This window comes from Balaenoptera acutorostrata, chromosome 20 (assembly GCF_949987535.1).
Source record: "Balaenoptera acutorostrata chromosome 20, mBalAcu1.1, whole genome shotgun sequence".
Classification (NCBI taxonomy): Eukaryota; Metazoa; Chordata; class Mammalia; order Artiodactyla; family Balaenopteridae; genus Balaenoptera; species Balaenoptera acutorostrata.
The window spans coordinates 21,331,670-21,350,991 of NC_080083.1; the positions used below are offsets into that span (position 1 = coordinate 21,331,670).

The window sequence follows — 19,322 nt, forward strand, 5'->3', positions numbered from 1 at the left end:
TCTTACAAAACCAATTTATTAGAAACAACATTTACAAGGATAACTGTTTGGTGCAGAGTTGTATCTGATTTAATGTAGTCAGAAAGAAAGAACATTTTTTTCCTTATTTTGCTGATATATTTTATTTTGCTGAAGTTAGAAGAGCCTCCGGTTTCAAGGCAAGAGGCTGGAATTCCATGAGTAAACACAGATAGGAGAAAGACAGGCAGAAAAATTCACAACTTGTAATATGGAGGAAATCAGTAGACTAGGATTACTAATATGTGGAATATTATGTAATGTTTAAATTTCCATTAGTTATACAAATATTTTATTATTTTTTAGATTAGAAACATTTTTTAAATGTTTTGTATAAACAGAAAAATAAGTCATTGTATTAGCATTATTAAGTGATAACAATGATGTGTTTTAGTTCAAAGAATAATTCTGTGACTATATTAGTCTGCTCAGGCTGCAATAACAGAATACCACAGACAGGGTGGCTTAAGCAACAGAAATATATTTCACATAGTTCTAGATGCTGGGAAGTCCAAAATCATGGTGTTAGTAGGATTAATTTCATTCTGAGGCTTCTTCTCTTGGCTTGGAGGTGGCCGCCATCTCTCTCTGTGCTCACATGACCTTTTGTTTATGTGTGCACAGAGAGAGGGACAGAGAGAGCTCTTGGGTGTCTCTTCTCATAAGGACTCTAATCCTATGAGATCAAGGCCCCATCCTATGACTTCATTTAGCTGTAACTACTTCCTTACGAATCTACAAAAACAGCCACACTAAACGTTAGGGCTTCAACCTATGAATTTCGGGGGGACACAAACATTCAGTCCATAACTGTAGCCCACCAAAATATAAAAGTAAAGGGGAAAAATACAGTTCAAGAATGTACTTGACTTAAAATTTAGGCTGATATGTTATAGAACAATACGTAGAGCTGAGTTGAGAAGTTGATCTGTAAAGACTGTATCTTTCCTAACTCTGCTTACTTAATGGCCTATGTGTATCTTTAGAACCAGATTTTGGTTCCTAATGCTATCTCTCACTGAAAGCCAGAGAAAACGGCTTTATTTTTGTTTTCTAATGGCCTATAATTTCTCAGTAAAGTGACAATTAATGCTTACTATCACAATTAAAGCTTGATCTGGGTTATTCTGAGGGCAAAAAACAAAAAAATGGAGATTACAGTTTTAAAGGATTAAATAATTGTATCAGTGCTCTCTGTTCTGTCAAAATTATTAAGGCCCACTTGGTCACAGTTTGAATTATCTTGGGAATCTCCCAAGTCCTGGATCAATATAGCAAAGAGAAATGTCAAGAATTCAGGAACCAAAAATTCTGCTTCTGGTATGGCCAAGGTAGTTTCTACTAGGCCACCCTTCTGCAGATAAATATAAACCCTGGACAAATTTTAAAAAACAAAAAATTGCACTGTGGAGGTCCAGACTTAGAAGAAAGAATGGCCACAGGACGAGTGTATTGTTTTTATGGTTTTTAACCGCAGGGTGGGTCATAGTCTGTGCTGTGCAGGGTGGTTAAAGCTCCTTCAGAAAACCACTATCATTCTGGCTGGAAGAATCGGGGACAGAGTTTGGGACAATAGCTGCTGAAAGGGGGTAGGGGAGGAATCCCTGAAAGGAGAGAGCCAGAGAGGGAAAGTTCCAAATTCTGTGTGTCAGCTCTGCCCAAATCTCTAGCTGACCTATGAACAGAAAAGAGAAGTTTCTCCCAATACCAAGCAGATTGTCACCTATGGACATTTACATAGTAATCGCTTCATCTTGTTTTGGTTTGGAATTCTTCCTAAACATCACAGAGCCACAGAATATGTAGCTGTTGATTTGCTCTGGATGCCAGACAGACAAGAATGTTGTGTAAGATAGCTGGCTCAACTGTCTTTGGATGGATCCCAAACACGATGTTCCTTTCCAGGCCAGAGAATCTTCGGACACTGTCCAACACAATGTGATCACCTGACATGTCACTTGCATCGGTGAAGCGCACTACCCTTATCTTCCTCATCGCTCTCAAGAGCTCCTGCTTGTAACGCTCCACATCTTTTGTGGTGCTAACAAGCACAGCGACATCCTTGGGAGAATAGCCCCTTTCAAAGAGAAGCTTGCAAGTGTCTGCCACTTGTGTCACTATTGTATTCAGAGTCAAGTTTTCCTGAATATTTAAGGTTCCCTGAACACCCTGAGCCCAATCAGCTTCAAGAAGCATCTGCAGAGACCCAAGGGGGATGTTAGGTGGAGGATTTTTTCTGACCTTCTGCAATACACTTTGTAAGTATTCGGCTATTTGATGTGCGTTGCGGACTACTCTGGTGAGCTCTTCCCTTGGATACTGGGCTGAGAGAGCAGGGAGGCCGCTGCACTCCACGTGGTTGGTCTGAAAGTAGTCTAGAAAGATCCAGAGAATTCCTGGGCAATCCTTGTCTCTCTGAGTGATGGTTTTCGCCTTGCCATACCAGTCCCCATCTTCACTGCGGAAATTCTGAGCTTCATCGATGATGATGTGTTGAATCTTTTGAAAGTCATCTTTCATGAAGGTTTTCCGGGTCACTGCATGGCAGATTTTTTTGTCACTGTAAAAATTAAAAAGACACATTCAGGTTTTCTCAGAGTCAATAAAGGAGGAAAATTACTCTATCATACTCCTATGAATACGATACTGTTGTCACAATCATTTTACCATCTTACTCTCAAGGAACAAGGCGATTCACGGACTTCCCTGGTGGCACAGTGGTTAAGAATCCACCTGCCAATACAGGGGACACGGGTTCGATCACTGGTCCAGGAAGATCCCACATGCCACGGAGCAACTAAGCCCGTGCGCCACAACTACTAAGCCTGCGTGCTGCAACTACTGAAGCCTGGGCACCCTAGAGCCCGAGCGCTGCAACAAGAGAAGCCACAGCAAGGAGAAGCCCGAGCACCTCAACGAAGAGTAGCCCCCACTGGCTGCAACTAGAGAAAGCCTGTGTGCAGCAATGAAGACCCAGTGAAGCCAAAAATAAATTAATTGATTGAAAAAAAAATTAAAAATAATAATTTTAAAAAGGAACAAGGTGATTCGGAGGGAATTTAGACTGCACCTCATTTGCTGACAGTAAGATCCAACTGCTTGGGACTTCCCCGGCCGTCCAGTGGTTAGGACTGGGTGTTTTCTATGCCGTGGCCCTGGGTTCAATCCCCATAAGCCGTGGGGCGCGGCCAAAAGAAAAACAGAAGATCCAACTGCTTACCTGATAAATTTCCTCAGAGGCTGGTTCTCACAAATGTAGAGAATTTCATTTGCCTCACAGTGAAACATATTCCTGATCTTCTCCATGATCTTCACGGCGATGATCGTCTTCCCTGAGCCAGGTAAGCCATGGATAAACAACTCTTTGTTCTTGCGGAGGTTTTTTGAGAAGATCTCATACTGCTTGGCTGTGAGCAGATTCAAAACCTCACAGCCAAGCTGGTCACTCAAGAAAGATCTGAAGCCAAGCAAGACAATCACGAGGGACTGCAGCAACGCTTCCATTTGCTGAGTGTTTGCAAAGTAATAGGACCTAGGGTAATCAATCGGGGATGCCGCACCCTCTGAGGACTCTGCATTGCTCTCAGGACGCAGGTGGAGGACCTTGGAAATGACACACAGATTTCCAGAGTAGCCCCCCATGTTCACCAGCTTCTGCTTCAGAGTGAAGGCGGTGCTGGTGCAATAGGACTGCTCATCTGCATCCTGCTCCCTGAGAATGGTGTAGAGAATGGGGGGACTGTCCCATGCTATCAGCAGAGCATCACAGATGACTGCTTGCTTCTCTTCCAAGTTCAGGTCCACAGCCCAGCTTCTAGAAAGGATTAAAATTCCCTGGGAGAATGAACGTATTTGCCTATTTATTAATTCCTCCAAACCTTCATTCTGTGAAGACAGCTCCTTCCAGAGGGATTCGGGAATATATTTCAGATGTCCCGGTAGCACTAGATATGGAAAGAATTATAAATTTAGTGGCAAAAATCACACTTATTTTAATGATTAATTGTAATTAATCAAAATTACTATACTTATACTTAATTATAATTAATTTTTATTAATTATGATGTTACTTATTTTTGTATACATTCTTTTGCCAATATTATTATATTACAGTGAAGGAAAAGAAGCCTTGAAAAGTCTGGCACACTTCATCTAAGCCTATGTGCTTATTACATTTATGACCTTGGAAAATTCCTTAACCTCTCTAAGACTGTTCCCTCATCTGTAAAACAAACAAAAATCCACATTTACAAAAATAGCACATCTCTTACGGTGAGGAATAAATGAAATAGCATAAAGGTATCTGCTCGTTGTAGCTGCTTGAGAAATGTTAGTTCTCTTTCCCTTCCTACTCTTAAAGCACCTGAATCTCAAAATGTCCCTTAACAGTCCCCATTGATGGAGGTAGGAAGAGCCCTCCCAGGAAGAAGGTGCTCATTAAATATCTGTGGAGAAGATGGAGCTATGAAAACTTTACTAGGAGGGACCTCTGTGCAGCCCTCCACTGGGAGATCCTAAGATTAGACTCAGAGATAACTCTCCTCAAGCATCACTCACTTACAGATCTATGTAATAATGCCTCTATTCCAAGAGTCTAGCCTTTGTCGTGAAGGAGCAAGGAACAATGTTGTGACATGAGAATAAACTTGCACTGTAGGGTTTTTAACTTATGTCAATGATCATTTGTTCCAAAGGGAGGAAAAAAATGAAGAGATTGTTGTCATCCTGTTGTGGTGGTGTCAGATCACACACCAGAATCTGGATCTGTAGGGTTAATTTCCAGTGAAATTACCCATATTTCATTGGTAGTTGTTTATTGTTCCTTGTGGTGGTGTTCTCGCACTTGTACCAGGTGTTTGCACAACTTGATTTTGCCTGCAACCTGGATGATGGTGAGTAGGAGATGGACTCTATTATGAGACACATCCAGATTTTGGAGATGTTAAAAGGCTGGGGGAAACATGAATCTTGGGATGGATGGAATAGGGTAATATAAGGATATGTTTAAAATGCAGCTTTAGAAACCAAAGGAAGTATAAACTAAAAAAGTATAAAATAAGAAAACACATCATTTGTACCAGGGAGTTTGCACACATCTATGGTTCTCACAATTCTGCAAGGCAGATATACTTACTGTTCTCTTTTTCATATGAGTAAATGGGAACTCAAACCGGTCAAGTGCCTTGCCTATGGTCGCACCACTGGGAAATGGCAGAGCCAGTGTCTGGACCCAGTGCTGTCTCAGACACCAGACCCTCTGTTGTCTCTACTGTGGCCTTGCAAGCCACACAGGCTACCCCTGCCTGCTAAACGGACAATGTCACTAAAGCATTTGATGTTCCTAGCAAATATGTTTTTGCCTCATTGTCAAATAGGTCTTATTTTTCTTTAATTATATAATGGGACATGCTTCCTAAGGAAATTATGTGAAGACAAGAAGTGTCCCTTTCATTTCGTTGGTATTCCACATGGCACTTAACCAATTATAGGGGCCAGACTAGGTGTCAATAAATGTCCACCACTCCACGTGCACCAGAGTAGTTACCACTCTCCATGTGACTTGGGGCCTCTGTGCCTTTGTGTAGGCGTGCCCTGAGACTTGAATGCCCTCTTCTACTTTTGTCACCTGATAGATTCCTCTCATTTCTTCTAGAACTCCCATGTCTGTTCTCTCCTCAGAGTTCCCACAGAACTTTGTATCCATACTAGGCACTAATCTCTTCATGGATCTAGGGAAATCTTTTTTTTTGTGTGTGTATGTGGTTTTTAAAAAAATATTTTATATTGGAGTATAGTTGATTAACAATGTTGTGTTAGTTTCAGGTGTACGGCAAAGTGATTCAGTTATACATATACATGTATCTATTCTTTTTCGAAATCTTTTCCCATTTAGATTACAGCATATTGAGCAGAGTTCCCTGTGCTATACAGTAGGTGATCTAGGGAAATCTTTAAAAACAGAGCACTGAAGTGTCCAGACTGATGGTTTTCCAACTACAGGAAATCAGGTGAGGACTCCTAACAGTTTAGGACATCAGGATGAAGGTCGCTGGGGGTTGGTTGAATCTGATCTACTACTCTAACCCCTGACTTTCTCTAGAACCCATCACTCCAGGTATAGACAAAATTTCTTTTTCAGACAGTCATTGCATTTTTTTCAAAAGAAAGATTTACAGTGTTTAATCTGAAGCTAAACTATTGTCATCAATAGTAATAATTAATGTAGTGAGGACATCCCTATTCTTAGTATTTGGAGTCCAGTTGCAAAACCAAAACCGAACTGATTAGTTACCACTGTGAGAGCTCAGAATCTAATGATAGCGGTCTCTGAAAATGAAAATTGGCTTCAAAAAATGGTTTTAATTAGGCAATACAGTCCCGTAGTCCAAATACCAAAACATTCCTCTTTCTATTCACTCCATTTCCTCCCTTCCCAAGCCCATCCTACTCCTCTAACACAGACCCTTTTTTTTTTTCAGTTTCTCAGCTAGTCTTCCAAAACTTCTTTGTGCAAATACAAGCAAATATTTCCCCCTTTCTTACACAATAGGTAGCAAACTGTCCAGATCTTTCCATATCAGTACATAAAGAACTTGCTTATTTTTTCCCACAGTTGTCTAACAGGCCATCTTATGGATGTGACATATGTCCCTGTTGATGGGTTCTTGAGTGTTTCCCCCCAACCTTTTGCTATTATGAGAATATTACAATGAGTAACCTTGTATATTTTGTACGCATGCAGGTATATATAAAGAATAAAGTCCTAGCAGTGGGATTACTGGGTAAAAGGGTAAATGCATTTGTAATTCTGATAGATATTACCAAGTTGTCCTCCAATGGAGTTGTACCAATATGCACTCCTGCCAGTAATGTACGAGAGGCTTGTTTCCCCATAGCACAGCATATAAAAGATGTCAGATTTTTTTATTTTTCACAATCCAATAGATAAAAATGATAGCTTGTTTTAATTTGCAAGTCTCTTATTTTGATTAATATTAAGCATATTTTCAAATGTTTGAAAGCCATTTGAATTTTATTTGCTCTGCACTGATTTTGTTGATTTTTCTTTTTAATTAATTTTTAATTGTTTCTATTTTTGGCTGTGTTGGGTCTTCGTTACTGTGCGCGGGCTTTCTCTAGTTGTGGCGAGCGGGGGCTACTCTTCATTGTGGTGCGCGGGCTTCTCATTGCGATGGATTCTCTTGTTGCAGAGCGTGGGCTCTAGGCGAGCGGGCTACAGTAGTTGTGGCACGTGGGCTCAGTAGCGCACAGGCTTAGTTGCTCTGCGGCATGTGGCATCTTCCCCGGCCAGGGATCGAACCCCTGCCCCCTGCATTGGCAGGCGGATTCTTAACCATTGCACCACCAGGGAAGCCCCGTTGATTTTTCTTTTAAGTTGTCCTTTATCCTTATCAACTTTTGGAAGCTGTTTATATTGATATATTAGAGACATTGGCCCTTTGTTTGTAATATGAGTTGCAAATATTTTTCCTAGCTGGTCAATGGACCTTTGGCTTTCTACTTAGTTGCTTTAGCCATGCACAATGCTTATCTTTTAATGTAATCATATATATCAGTCTACTTTCACGGCTTTTGGATTTTGAATCTTGACTTTTCTAATCCTCATGCCAAAAGTATAAAGGCGTTTACAAATGTCTTCTTCTAGAACACTTATGGCTTTAATTTTTTTAAAATTCTTGATCGATTTAGAGCTTATGTTGGTATGTCATAAAGCGTGAATCCATCTTTTTTAAAATAAATTGCCACCCAGTTTTCCCAATATCTCTTTATTGAAACATCTTTTCTTCTCCACTTGAGAGGCCAATTCCACCACGAACTAAATTCTGATGTGTTTGCAACTATTTCTGGACCTTCTATCCTGTACCCTTGATCTAATTATATGCCAATACAACTCTATTTTTATTTGAGGCTTTATAATGATTTAATATCTGGATAGCCCTTCTTTTTGCTCTTCTTTTTCAGGTTTTTATTTCCTGGCTCTTCTTGCTTGTTTATTTTTCCACTGGAACTTTAGGATAAGACTGTTTAGATTAAGTTAATCTCTTTGGGTTTTTTTATTGATATCTCATTAAGTTTATAAAATAACTTAGAGAAAACTGACAGCTTTCTTCCTTTCAAGAACATGACATGTGTTTCCATTTTATCCTTCTTCTGTGTCCTTCAATATTGTTTAAAAATTTTTCTCAGATCAGTTTATCTTAGATATTTTAAATTTTTGTTGCTATAGAAAATTGGGTATTTTCTTTGATTTGTTTGTTACAGCAGGATAATGAATTTTGCATATTAATTTTGACATATGCTTCATATAGTTCTATTAATAAAATTATTTATATTCAATCTGAATTCTTTTATTGTTTATAGTGTTTTTCATTAGGCTCTCTTGAATATAGTCCTATCTTCTTCAATTTTTATCCCTCTAATTTCTTTCTCTTATCTAATTGCATTGGCTAATTAATATTGCACAAAAGTTGTAGCAGTGCGATGATGGTTTTGTTCCCAAATTTAATAGAATGCCTCTAATATCTCCCAATTAACATAATGGTCTTTCGGGGATATTGATAGATATAGATATATAGGTATAAGTATAATGTTAAAGAAGTATCTAGGGCTTCCTTGGTGGCACAGTGGTTAAGAATCCGCCTGCCAATGCAGGGCACATAGGTTCAAGCCCTGGTCCGGGAAGATCCCAAATGCCGTGGAGCAACTAAGCCCATGCTTAGTTGCCACAACTACTGAGCCCGTGTGCCACAACTACTGAAGCCCACACACCTAGCACCCTTGCTCCGCAACAAGAGAAGCCACCGCCATGAGAACCCTGCGCACCGCAATGAAGAGTAGCCCCCGCTCGCCACAACTACAGAAAGCCTGTGCGCAGCAACAAAGACCCAACGCAGCCAAAAAGAAATAAATAAAATAAATTTATTAAAAAAATAAAATTTAATTTAAAAACTAAATCTTTAGGAGGTGGGCCTAAATGTAAGACTGGACACTATAAAACTCTTAGAGGAAAACATTGGAAGAACACTCTTTGACATAAATCACAGCAAGATCTTTTTTGATCCACCTCCTAGAGTAATGGAAATAAAAACAAAAATAAACAAATGGGACCTAATGAAACTTCAAAGCTTTTGCACAGCAAAGGAAACCATAAACAAGACCAAAAGACAACCCTCAGAATGGGAGAAAATATTTGCAAACAAATCAAAGGACAAAGGATTAATCTCCAAAATATAAAAATAGCTCATGCAGCTCAATATTAAAGAAACAAACAACCCAATCCAAAAATGGGCAGAAGAGCTAAATAGACATTTCTCCAAAGAAGACATACAGATGGCCAAGAAGCACATGAAAAGATGCTCAACATCACTAATTATTAGAGAAATGCAGATGAAAACTACAATGAGGTATCACCTCACACCAGTTAGAATGGAAATCATCAGAAAATCTACAAACAACAAATGCTGGAGAGGGTGTGGAGAAAAGGGAACCCTTTTGCACTGTTGGTGGGAATGTAAATTGATACAGCCACTATGGAGAACAGTATGGAGGTTCCTTAAAAAACTAAAAATAGAATTACCATATGACCCAGCAATCCCACTACTGGGCATATACCCAGAGAAAACCATAATTCAAAAAGACACATGCACCCCGATGTTCACTGCAGCACTATTTACAATAGCCAGGTCATGGAAGCAACCTAAATGCCCATCGACAGACGAATGGATAAAGAAGATGTGGTACATATATACAATGGAATATTACTCAGCCATAAAAAGGAACGAAATTGAGTCATTTGTTGAGACGTGGATGGATCTAGAGACTGTCATACAGAGTGAAGTAAGTCAGAAAGAGAAAAACGAATATTGTATATTAACGCATGTATGTGGAACCTAGAAAAATGGTACCGATGAACCGGTTTGCAGGGCAGAAGTTGAGACACAGATGTAGAGAACAAACATATGGACACCAAGGGGGGAAAGCCGTGGGGGGGTGGGGATGGTGGTGTGCTGAATTGGGCAATTGGGATTGACATGTATACACTGATGTGTATAAAATTGATGACTAATAAGAACCTGCTGTATAAAAAAATAAAATTAAATTAAAAATTAAAACAAAACAAAAAACAAAAAACTAGTACTAAACTTTCTTTGGGTTATTTGTATGGAAATATGTTAATATAAATGTTTCAGACATTACATGAAATTCCTAAAAATCTTATATGTTCTGTTATAATGTTATAAGTCATAATTCTAGTTATTACTTTAAAATGTGTATCTCAGAAATAACTAAATTTCCTTGTCAATTGCATTATTATGAACTTTCATCAAATCATTAACCATGGTCATTTTAAAGTCTTTTGTCATTTACAGACAGTTCTGGGTGTACTCTGATGCTTTTGCAAAAATGTTCCTATAAAAGGGTTTCATCTTCAAGGAATTCATGGAAAAAACTCTGACAAGTACAGGTTTCTGGTAACTGACTATACTGCTGAACTGAATGAATAAGCATTTTCATAACTCTAATGGAAAACTGATGAATTCATAAAAGTACTAACAAAAGATCAAGATAAAAAAAATTAATTACATGGGACTGAGTGAACTGATGAGGATGATTATAATTTTTGTGACTTTGAATAAAAAAAATGTTAAAAAAAATAATTTAAAAAATCTTTAAAGTATGGGTTCGTATTTTATGGAGTCTTTTAAAAATCAAAATCTATATTAATGTTTTTCAAAACTTTTTCAGTATATTAGAAGACAATCATAAAATTTTTCTGCATAAATGTATAGAAATGATGGATTATAGTAATAACTCTCTTAATGTTCATCCATCCTTTCATTCTTAGAGTTCTGTCTTTGCGTCTTCATTCACAAGTAAGATTAGTCTGAATTTTTCTTTTTTATGCTATCTCTGTCAAGTTTTGCAATTACTGTTACTCCCATTTTAAAAATAACCTGGGAATTTTCATTCTTTTTCTATGGCTCTGGAAAAGTTTAAATAGTGTTGGAAGTGTCTATTCCTCAAATGTTTGGTACAATTCCTGGAAAATTAATTTTTTTATACCAGAATAATAGGTTATCACTCTATGAGGATAAAGCCCAGTATTTTGTTTTTAGATATAATTTATTCCATGATAATAAGCTCTACTAAAACAGAGTTTACTGAGTTTAGAGAATAATTACCAATGTTTACGTTTACTCTTGGATCTAATACTGTTTATTGTGGACAGTTTTTAAAATATAAATTTGATATGCAAGCGAATGCAAAGACCTCAGTTAGGTAAGGTGAAAAATAAAATCTTAAATTGAACAGTCATTATTTATTAACTTATGGTCCTCAATAGACATTTACACATATATAGGACGTTTATGCATCAGATTCTAGTGCCAGATAAGCCACTGATTTACTTCATAGAGTTGATCAAGTGGTTCTTCCTCTCCAGAAGTGTAGAAAGAGGACAACAATGGACTCATAGCTAAAGCCTGTCATGGTGGGAGCCAGGGATGAGAGCAGAGGACAGGCACTGTCCTTGGTTCTGAAACGTGATTTCACGCTTTTACACGACTGTTTCTCCTAAACCCAAAACATGTTCATGGATGTTGTAATTGATCTTCATTTTATTTGTTTTGTGTTCCATCTTGATATAAAACTTTATTCTTGTTTCATATAAAACTTTATTCTTGTTTCATATTTTTCCTGCACTCCTCTGGAAAATTCGGCAGAGGAGGGCAATTGTTTGCTCCTAGTGCAATGTATGCCTCTAGTTCAACTAGATAAAAAGTTTCCAATATGGATGAGTGTCAGAATCCTGTGAGTAGCTTGAAAAAATACACATTATAAGGTGCTATCTTCAGGTATTCTAATTTATGAAGTCTGGAGTGGGGAAGCAGGTATCTGTACTTTTTAAAGTAACCAGAAATACTGATGATCAGTCCTATTTGAGAACTACAAGACCGAAAGGTCTTTAAGGGCAGCAATGTTCCTCGATTCTGTATGTGGTATTGCCTCAGCTAATGAGGTCAGTGAGGGTTCATTTCTAAACTACTTATCATCAATATGCTTGTAGCATTACCACCTTGCACACATAGGTTTTGCAGAGTGTACTTTCAGGACCTTAAGTAACAAACAACAGTTTATCTCCCCTTATCCTAACATAGAAACTGGCTGGTGTCAAGTAGGCAAACCATAGTTACTACCTGGAAATAAAAGTCGCTGGAGATCCTTCTTATGTTCCAGGCCTTTCTTGGAGTACACTGGTCTGCTAAGAGGAGGCCCGCTAGACAGACTCAGCTGAGATTCAAAGTCTTTGCACAACCATGTAAAATCTTAACAAAGAAGGGAAATTCATGTTATTCTGACATGTTAGTTCATCTCTTTACCACTGAAAAAGACCTTATGAGTGGGTGTATTATATGACTGTCTAGGTATGACTTGAGACATAATGGCAAGATAACACCCCATTCACACTGTATGGACAAGTGCCTTCATTGCATATGAAAGTTGCCAAATCCATCATAAAAGAGATGTTATTTGGAAGTTTGAATGTGTTTCCCATTCAATATGTCTCCACCCTCTGTTTCTGGATATCGTTTTGTTTGAATTTCTTTTATAGTACATAGCACATTCTTTTAGTACACCTATCTATGCATATATCTGTGGTGTAAATATTCCCACCATGGACAATTTTAAGCTACCAATATGATGTCACTAAATGCAGAGTGAAGACATGCACCGTAACACACCATTTTATAGTATTTCCATCATACAGATACAGTAGATGTAAATAACCTCACATGTATAGATAATCTTAAAATGTAGTAAATCATTAGGTTTTGTATTTATTAAATTTGTTTTAAATACAATTTATTGAACTGTAAATTTATAAAACTTAATTTTTAGCAATGACTGTTTAACAACTGGCTCAAAACATTCCTGAAAAGTTAACAAATGGCTCTCGAGCCAGTAAGAGCCAGTTCCAATACACCACTGCAAGGCAATCATCCCCAGACAATTTTCTTTTCATCTGATGTGGGAAATTGCCTTTTATAAGATACTTCATTTGGGCTTCTCATCACCCAACAAAATTTTCTCATGTATGGAAAGTAGGATACTTGAAGATTCAAAAAACACAGAATTTAGTGTGTGTGAGAAGTTCAAAGTCATAGGAAACAGAGGGAAACCTATTTAATATACAGGTTCCAAAGAGGTAGAAAGGACAGGGAGGGAGTTTTCTCCATCTTACCTGGATCTGTGTCCATCACCATGCCTACCCATTCCTGAGTTGCCAGTTTGCAAATATCCTTGTCCTTCACCATCCAGGAACAGGGAGCTTCTGAGAAAAGTGCACCACAGAATGGCTTCACTCCGATCACACAAGCATAGCCATATAGCTCTCCCTCAGCTAACACATCCAAGATTTTGACTGTGAAATCTATCTGGCATTGAGACTGGCAAAAATGGACACAAGGTAATTTGTATATTGTATTTTCTATTTTCTTTTTCAAAGAATCACGGTCAACCTTTTCTTTAGCACATCCCACAACTTTCTTACTCCTATCATCCACTCCAATACAAAGATAGCCTCCTTCAGTGTTTGCAAATGCAGGGATGTACAGTGGAATTATGTTTTTCACATATTCTTGAATGTGTTTTGTAGAGAACTGCTTAAACTCTATGAATTGAGACTCGGGAAAAGGCACGATTTCACCGTATTCAAGCTGGTCTTTTTGGAAAACTAGGTAAGTAGGATCCGAGTTATGGAGGTCTTGACATATAACCTTGACAACTTTACCAAAAGGTTTTTTCCCCAAGATTTTTGCATTTATTTTCTTGGTTTTCAGGAACCTGAATGCCTCTCTTGAATCCATGGGAAGCACAGAAGTGCCAGATCTACAGCATAACGATGAACTCAGGCTGCAAATGCGGGGCTTAAAGGAACTGTCTTCAGGGAAAGTGTCACTGCTCCAAGACTTAACAAAAATGTAATAACACCTCCCTTGTTGCTTAGTCTTGAAGAAAGCCTGCAAATTTGAAGACAGAATAAGTGTTCTCAAAGACTCTTCTAAATCCAGTCCCATCTCCACAGGATGCTCATCGTTGTTTGCCATTTCCAGCTGAATCACTCCTCCTCCTGAGTTTAATAAAGCACATGCAGCTTTTATAACTTTTGCCTTCTCTTGCTCTCTCTGAATTTTCTGCAGCTTCTTTCTGTTTCTTTCACCAAGAGTTACTTTTCCTACATTGATGACCAAGTCTGGGTAAGATGATTCTACCACCAAAGATGAATTATGTTCCTCCATGTTCATTCTGCAATTGAAACCATTAAAATACATATCTCATGTTGATGAAGAAGTAGATTGCATAGTACACAAAAGTACATTTTTAAATATATTTTAAAATATTTATTGAGTTCTTGCTAAGTGCTGGGGGCTGGAAATTAAGTGGTAAATAAAAAATAAGCATAGCCCTGACTCTCAGAGCTTACAGTCTGGACAGAAACATTGAATAGTGTAATTGCAGTAATGTGTGATACATACCCTGAAAGGAAGCACCAAACAGCAACAATCAACCGAATATGAACAGGGAAGCATTCCTGGAGGAAAGGGCATTTAAACTAAGATCTGAATTAGCCATGTTAAGGAATTTGAGGTTAGGAGGAGTTATTGCATTACAATCAGAGTGAAAAGTATGTAGGAAGGCCTGAAATCATCAAAGGGAATAGTGTATTGGAGTGGTAGAGAGATGTTCAGTCTGGCCAGACCTTACTAGTGACAGAGGACCTACATTGTTGGTGGGAATGTGAATTGGTGCAGCCACTATGGAGAACAGTATGGAGGTTCTTCAAAAAACTAAAAATAGAGTTGCCATATGATCCTGCAATCCCACTCCTGGGCATATATCTGGAGAAAACTATAATTTGAAAATATACGTGCACCCCAATGTTCATTGCAGCACTATTTACAATAGCCGAGATATGGAAACAACCTAAATGTCCATCGACAGATGAATGGGTAAAGAAGATGTGGTACACATATTCAATGGAGTACTACTCAGCCATAAAACAGAATGAAATAATGCCATTTGCAGCAACATGGGTGGACCTAGAGATTATCATACTAAGTGAAGTAAGTCAGACAGAGAAGGACAAATACTGTATGATATCACTTATATGTGGAATCTAAAATATGACACAAATGAACTTACCTACAAAACAGAAACCAACTCACAGACATAGAGAACAGAATTGTGGTTGCCGGGGAGGGGCAGGGGGGATGGATTGGGAGTTTGGGATTAGTAGATGCAAACTATTATGTATGTAATGGGTAAACAACAAGGTCCTACTGTATAGCACAGGGAGAACTATATTCAATATCCTGTGATAAACCATAATGGAAAAGAACATGAAAAAGAATATATATATATATATATATATATATATATATATATGTATAACTGAATCACTTTGCTGTACAGTAGAAATTAAAACATTGTAAATCAACTATACTTCAATAAAATAAATGTTTAAAAAAAGTTTACACTGAGCTAAAAAAAAAAAAAAGAGTGACAGAGGATGGGAGATGGGAAGTGGTGAAAGAGGAGACTTGAAAGTTAGAAAAGGGCTGCTGCTTACAACAGTGGAAAGCCAAAGAAGGATTTTAAGGAAGGGAGTGACATGAACACATAGACGTTTTATTATTTTATTTATTTATTTATTTGGCTGCCTTGGGTCTTTAGTTGTGGCATGCAGGATCTTTTGCTGTGGCATGGGCTCTTTGTTGTGGCAAATGGGCTTCTCTCTAGTTGTGGCATGCAGGTTTTCTCTCTCTGGTCACGGCGCGCGTGGTCCAGAGTGTGTGGTCTCTGTAGTTTTTGGCACGTGGGCTCTCTCACTGAGGCACGCAAGCTCAGTAACGGCACGCGGGTTTAGTTGCCCAGCGGCATGTGGGATCTTAGTTCCCTGACCAGGGATCGAACCCGCATCACCTGCATTGGAAGGTGGATTCTCTACCACTGGACCAACAGGGAAGTCCCGAGACATTTTAGAAGACACATTAATGATGAAGAACAGATCCATGGTTGCCAAGGGTTATGGGGAGGGAAGGGTGTGACTACAAAGGGATAACACAAAGGAGTTTGTTGGGGTGATGAAACTGTTCTGTTTCCTGATTGTGGTTGTAATTATATGAATCCATTCACGTGTTAAAACTCATAGAGCTGCACACCAAAAAAGTTAATTTTTTTGCATGATAAATTATTAAGGGGGGGGCACATTATTAATTACAGGTGGAGAACTAGTTAGAGAGGAGCAAACCAGTAGGGAGTGTTTTGCAGTAATCCGGGTGAGAGATGATGGTAGCCTGGGCCACAGTAGGGGCCATGGGAATGAAGAGATGTGAGTATATCTGAGAGACATTTAGAAAATAAAATTAACATGACTCTGTATTGAACAGATAGAGATCAGGAGAAAGGATTAAAATTTAGTAAGTGGGTTTTGGCTTGGGCAACTGGGTGGCTAGTGGTACCAATTATTGGCAAAAGATCAATGATTATTGAAGGTGGGTGATTGATAAATGGAGATTCACTCTCCTATTCTCTCCTTCTATTTTTGTGCATATTTGAAAAGTTTCCATAATAAGAAGTTTTAAAATTGACTTCATCTATTAACTGGGTGGTGGACATATTGGTGTTCATTATATTGCTCTCTATATTTTTCTGTAAGTTTGAAATTATTCATGACATAAAAAAGAAAACTTTTGCCTCCAAAAAATTTTTAAAGGTGAGTAGGGCATATGAATTTAGATTATTAGTAAGAAAATGGTTGAACTTTTGGATTATGCATTCTTAGGTGGATAGGGTGGAAAACAAAGATGGCCAGGGCAGAAGGTGGATCTGAGAAATGGGGAAAAAGAAGGATCAGTGGAAAAAAACACTTGTATTTGGGAGTGATTGAGCAAATCAATAAAACTCAACAGTACCATAGTGAGGAGAGGGCTCTTAAAACTCTTAGGGTTGTGTTGCAACCTACAGTCATTTTTCTCTCTTGCTTGATTATATACTGAAGCATGCCATCGAAGCATTTCATTTATTAACTTTTTAGCACAGGAAACATTCAATGAGCATTCACCATGGGCACACTAACTGCTGTGAGAGACACAAAGAATCTGACTGCTGGAGATGTATGGTTTAGGGTGCATCAGATTACCATGATATGGCTTAAACAATATGTGGAGAAAAATCCATAGCCCGAATCCCTATATTGGTAAGAGAGAAAAATTTAAACAGAGTGACTTGCATCAACCTTGAAAGAACTTAGAAAAAGAACCAGATCGCAGAGGAACACAAAAGAACAGGAATAATAGATGGAAGGGCAGAAGGAAGTTGGAAAATTAAAAAGCAATTATTTGATTAATTAACAAGATTGAGAGTTTTGTTTTTGTTTGTTTTGCTTTTTGCTTATTTGGCTTTTGTTTTTAGACAAGCCACTAGCATCTTTATTATTTATTTATTTATTTTAAATTTTATTGGAGTATAGTTGATTAACAATGTTGTGTTAGTTTCAGGTGTACAGCAAAGTGATTCAGTTATACATATACATATATTCACTCTTTTTCAGATTCTTTTCCCATGTAGTTTATTACAGAATACTGAGCAGAGTTCCCTGTGCTATACAGTAGGTCCTGGTTGATTATCTATTTTATATATAGTAGTGTATGTATGTTAATCCCAAGGTCCTAGCATTTTTATTATTTAAAAAGAACTCTGCACAAACAAAAGGGTTAGATAGGGGAAACTCTTCAGGACCTAGGGCTTGATAAATAGCTCTTAGAGGATACCCAAAGCACAATCTGTAAAAGAAAAACAATCATTAAACTGGACTTCATCAAAAATTTAAAACTTTTGCCTTGTGAAACCTCCTGTTAAGGAAATGAAAAGACAGGCTACAGACTGGGAGAATATATTTGCAAATCACATACCTGACAAATATCCCAAATCTAGAATATATAAAGAACTCTAAAATTCAGCAAACTAGGAATAGAGGGAAACTTCCTCAACTTGATAAAGAACATTTATTTAAAATATCTATAGCTAACATCACACTTAATGGTGAGAAACTAGATACTTTCCCACTAAGATCAGGAACAAGGCAAGCATATCCCCTCTGACCACTCTTATTCAACATAGTACTGGAAGTCCTAGTTAATGCATTAAGACAAGAAAAGGAAATAAGAGGTTTACAGACTGGGAAGGGAAAAGTACAGCTGTCTGCATTCACAGATGACATGATTATCCCTGTAGACAATTCCAAAGAATCAACCAAAAAAAACCACAGAAAAACAAAAAAAAACCCTTGGAACTAATTAGCAATTATAGCAAGGTTGCAGAATACATGATTAGTATACGAAAGTCAATTGCTTTTTTTTTTTTTTTTTAAAGGATTTTCTTATTTATTTATTTATTTATTTATTTTTGGCTGTGTTGGGTCTTCGGTTCGTGCGAGGGCTTTCTCCAGTTGCGGCAAGCGGGGGCCACTCTTCATCGCGGTGCGGGGACCGCCCTTCATCGCGGTGCGCGGGCCTTTCTCTATCGCGGCCCCTCCCGTCGCGGGGCACAGGCTCCAGACGCGCAGGCTCAGCAATTGTGGCTCACGGGCCCAGCTGCTCCGTGGCATGTGGGATCTTCCCAGACCAGGGCTCGAACCCGTGTCCCCTGCATTAGCAGGCAGATTCTCAACCACTGCGCCACCAGGGAAGCCCTCAATTGCTTTTTTATATACCAGCAATGAACAACTGGAATTTGAAATTTAAAACATAATGTCACTTACATTAGAACAACAACAACAACAAAAGAAATGACATACTTACGTATAAATCTAATAAGACATATACAAGTTCTATATGAGGAAAATGACAAAACTCTATTGAAGGAAATCAAAGGAGAGCTAAAGAAATGAAGAGATAGTCCATGTGAATGGATAAGAAGATTCAATATTGTCAAGAAATCAGTTCTTCCCAATTTGATCAATAGACTCAGTGCAATTCAAATCAAAATCCCAGCAATTATTTTGTGACTATCAACAAACTGATTCTAAGGTTTACATGGAAAGGCAAAAGACCCAGAATAGCCAACACAATATTGAAAGAACAAAGTCAGAAGACTGACAAAACCAACTTCAAGACTTACTATAAAGTTGTAGTGATAAAGACAGTGTGATGTTGATGAAACAGATCAGTGGAACAGATAAGAGAGTCCAGAAATAGACTCACACAAATATATTCAACTGA

At 38.1% G+C, this 19,322-nt stretch overlaps 1 protein-coding gene across 1 annotated transcript in view; it reads right to left on the reverse strand.

The window, feature by feature from the left end:
* SLFN11 (schlafen family member 11) overlaps positions 1-19,322 on the reverse strand; it is a 24,235-nt gene continuing 4,913 nt past the window's right edge. Inside the window, exons 2-5 of the mRNA XM_007190192.2 lie at positions 13,283-14,346; positions 12,237-12,365; positions 3,239-3,962; positions 1-2,578 (exon numbers count right to left, since the gene is read on the reverse strand). Coding sequence (XP_007190254.2) covers positions 1,795-2,578; positions 3,239-3,962; positions 12,237-12,365; positions 13,283-14,345 — 2,700 coding nt within the window. The 5' untranslated portion in view covers position 14,346 and the 3' untranslated portion in view covers positions 1-1,794. The remainder of the gene's footprint in view (positions 2,579-3,238; positions 3,963-12,236; positions 12,366-13,282; positions 14,347-19,322) is intronic.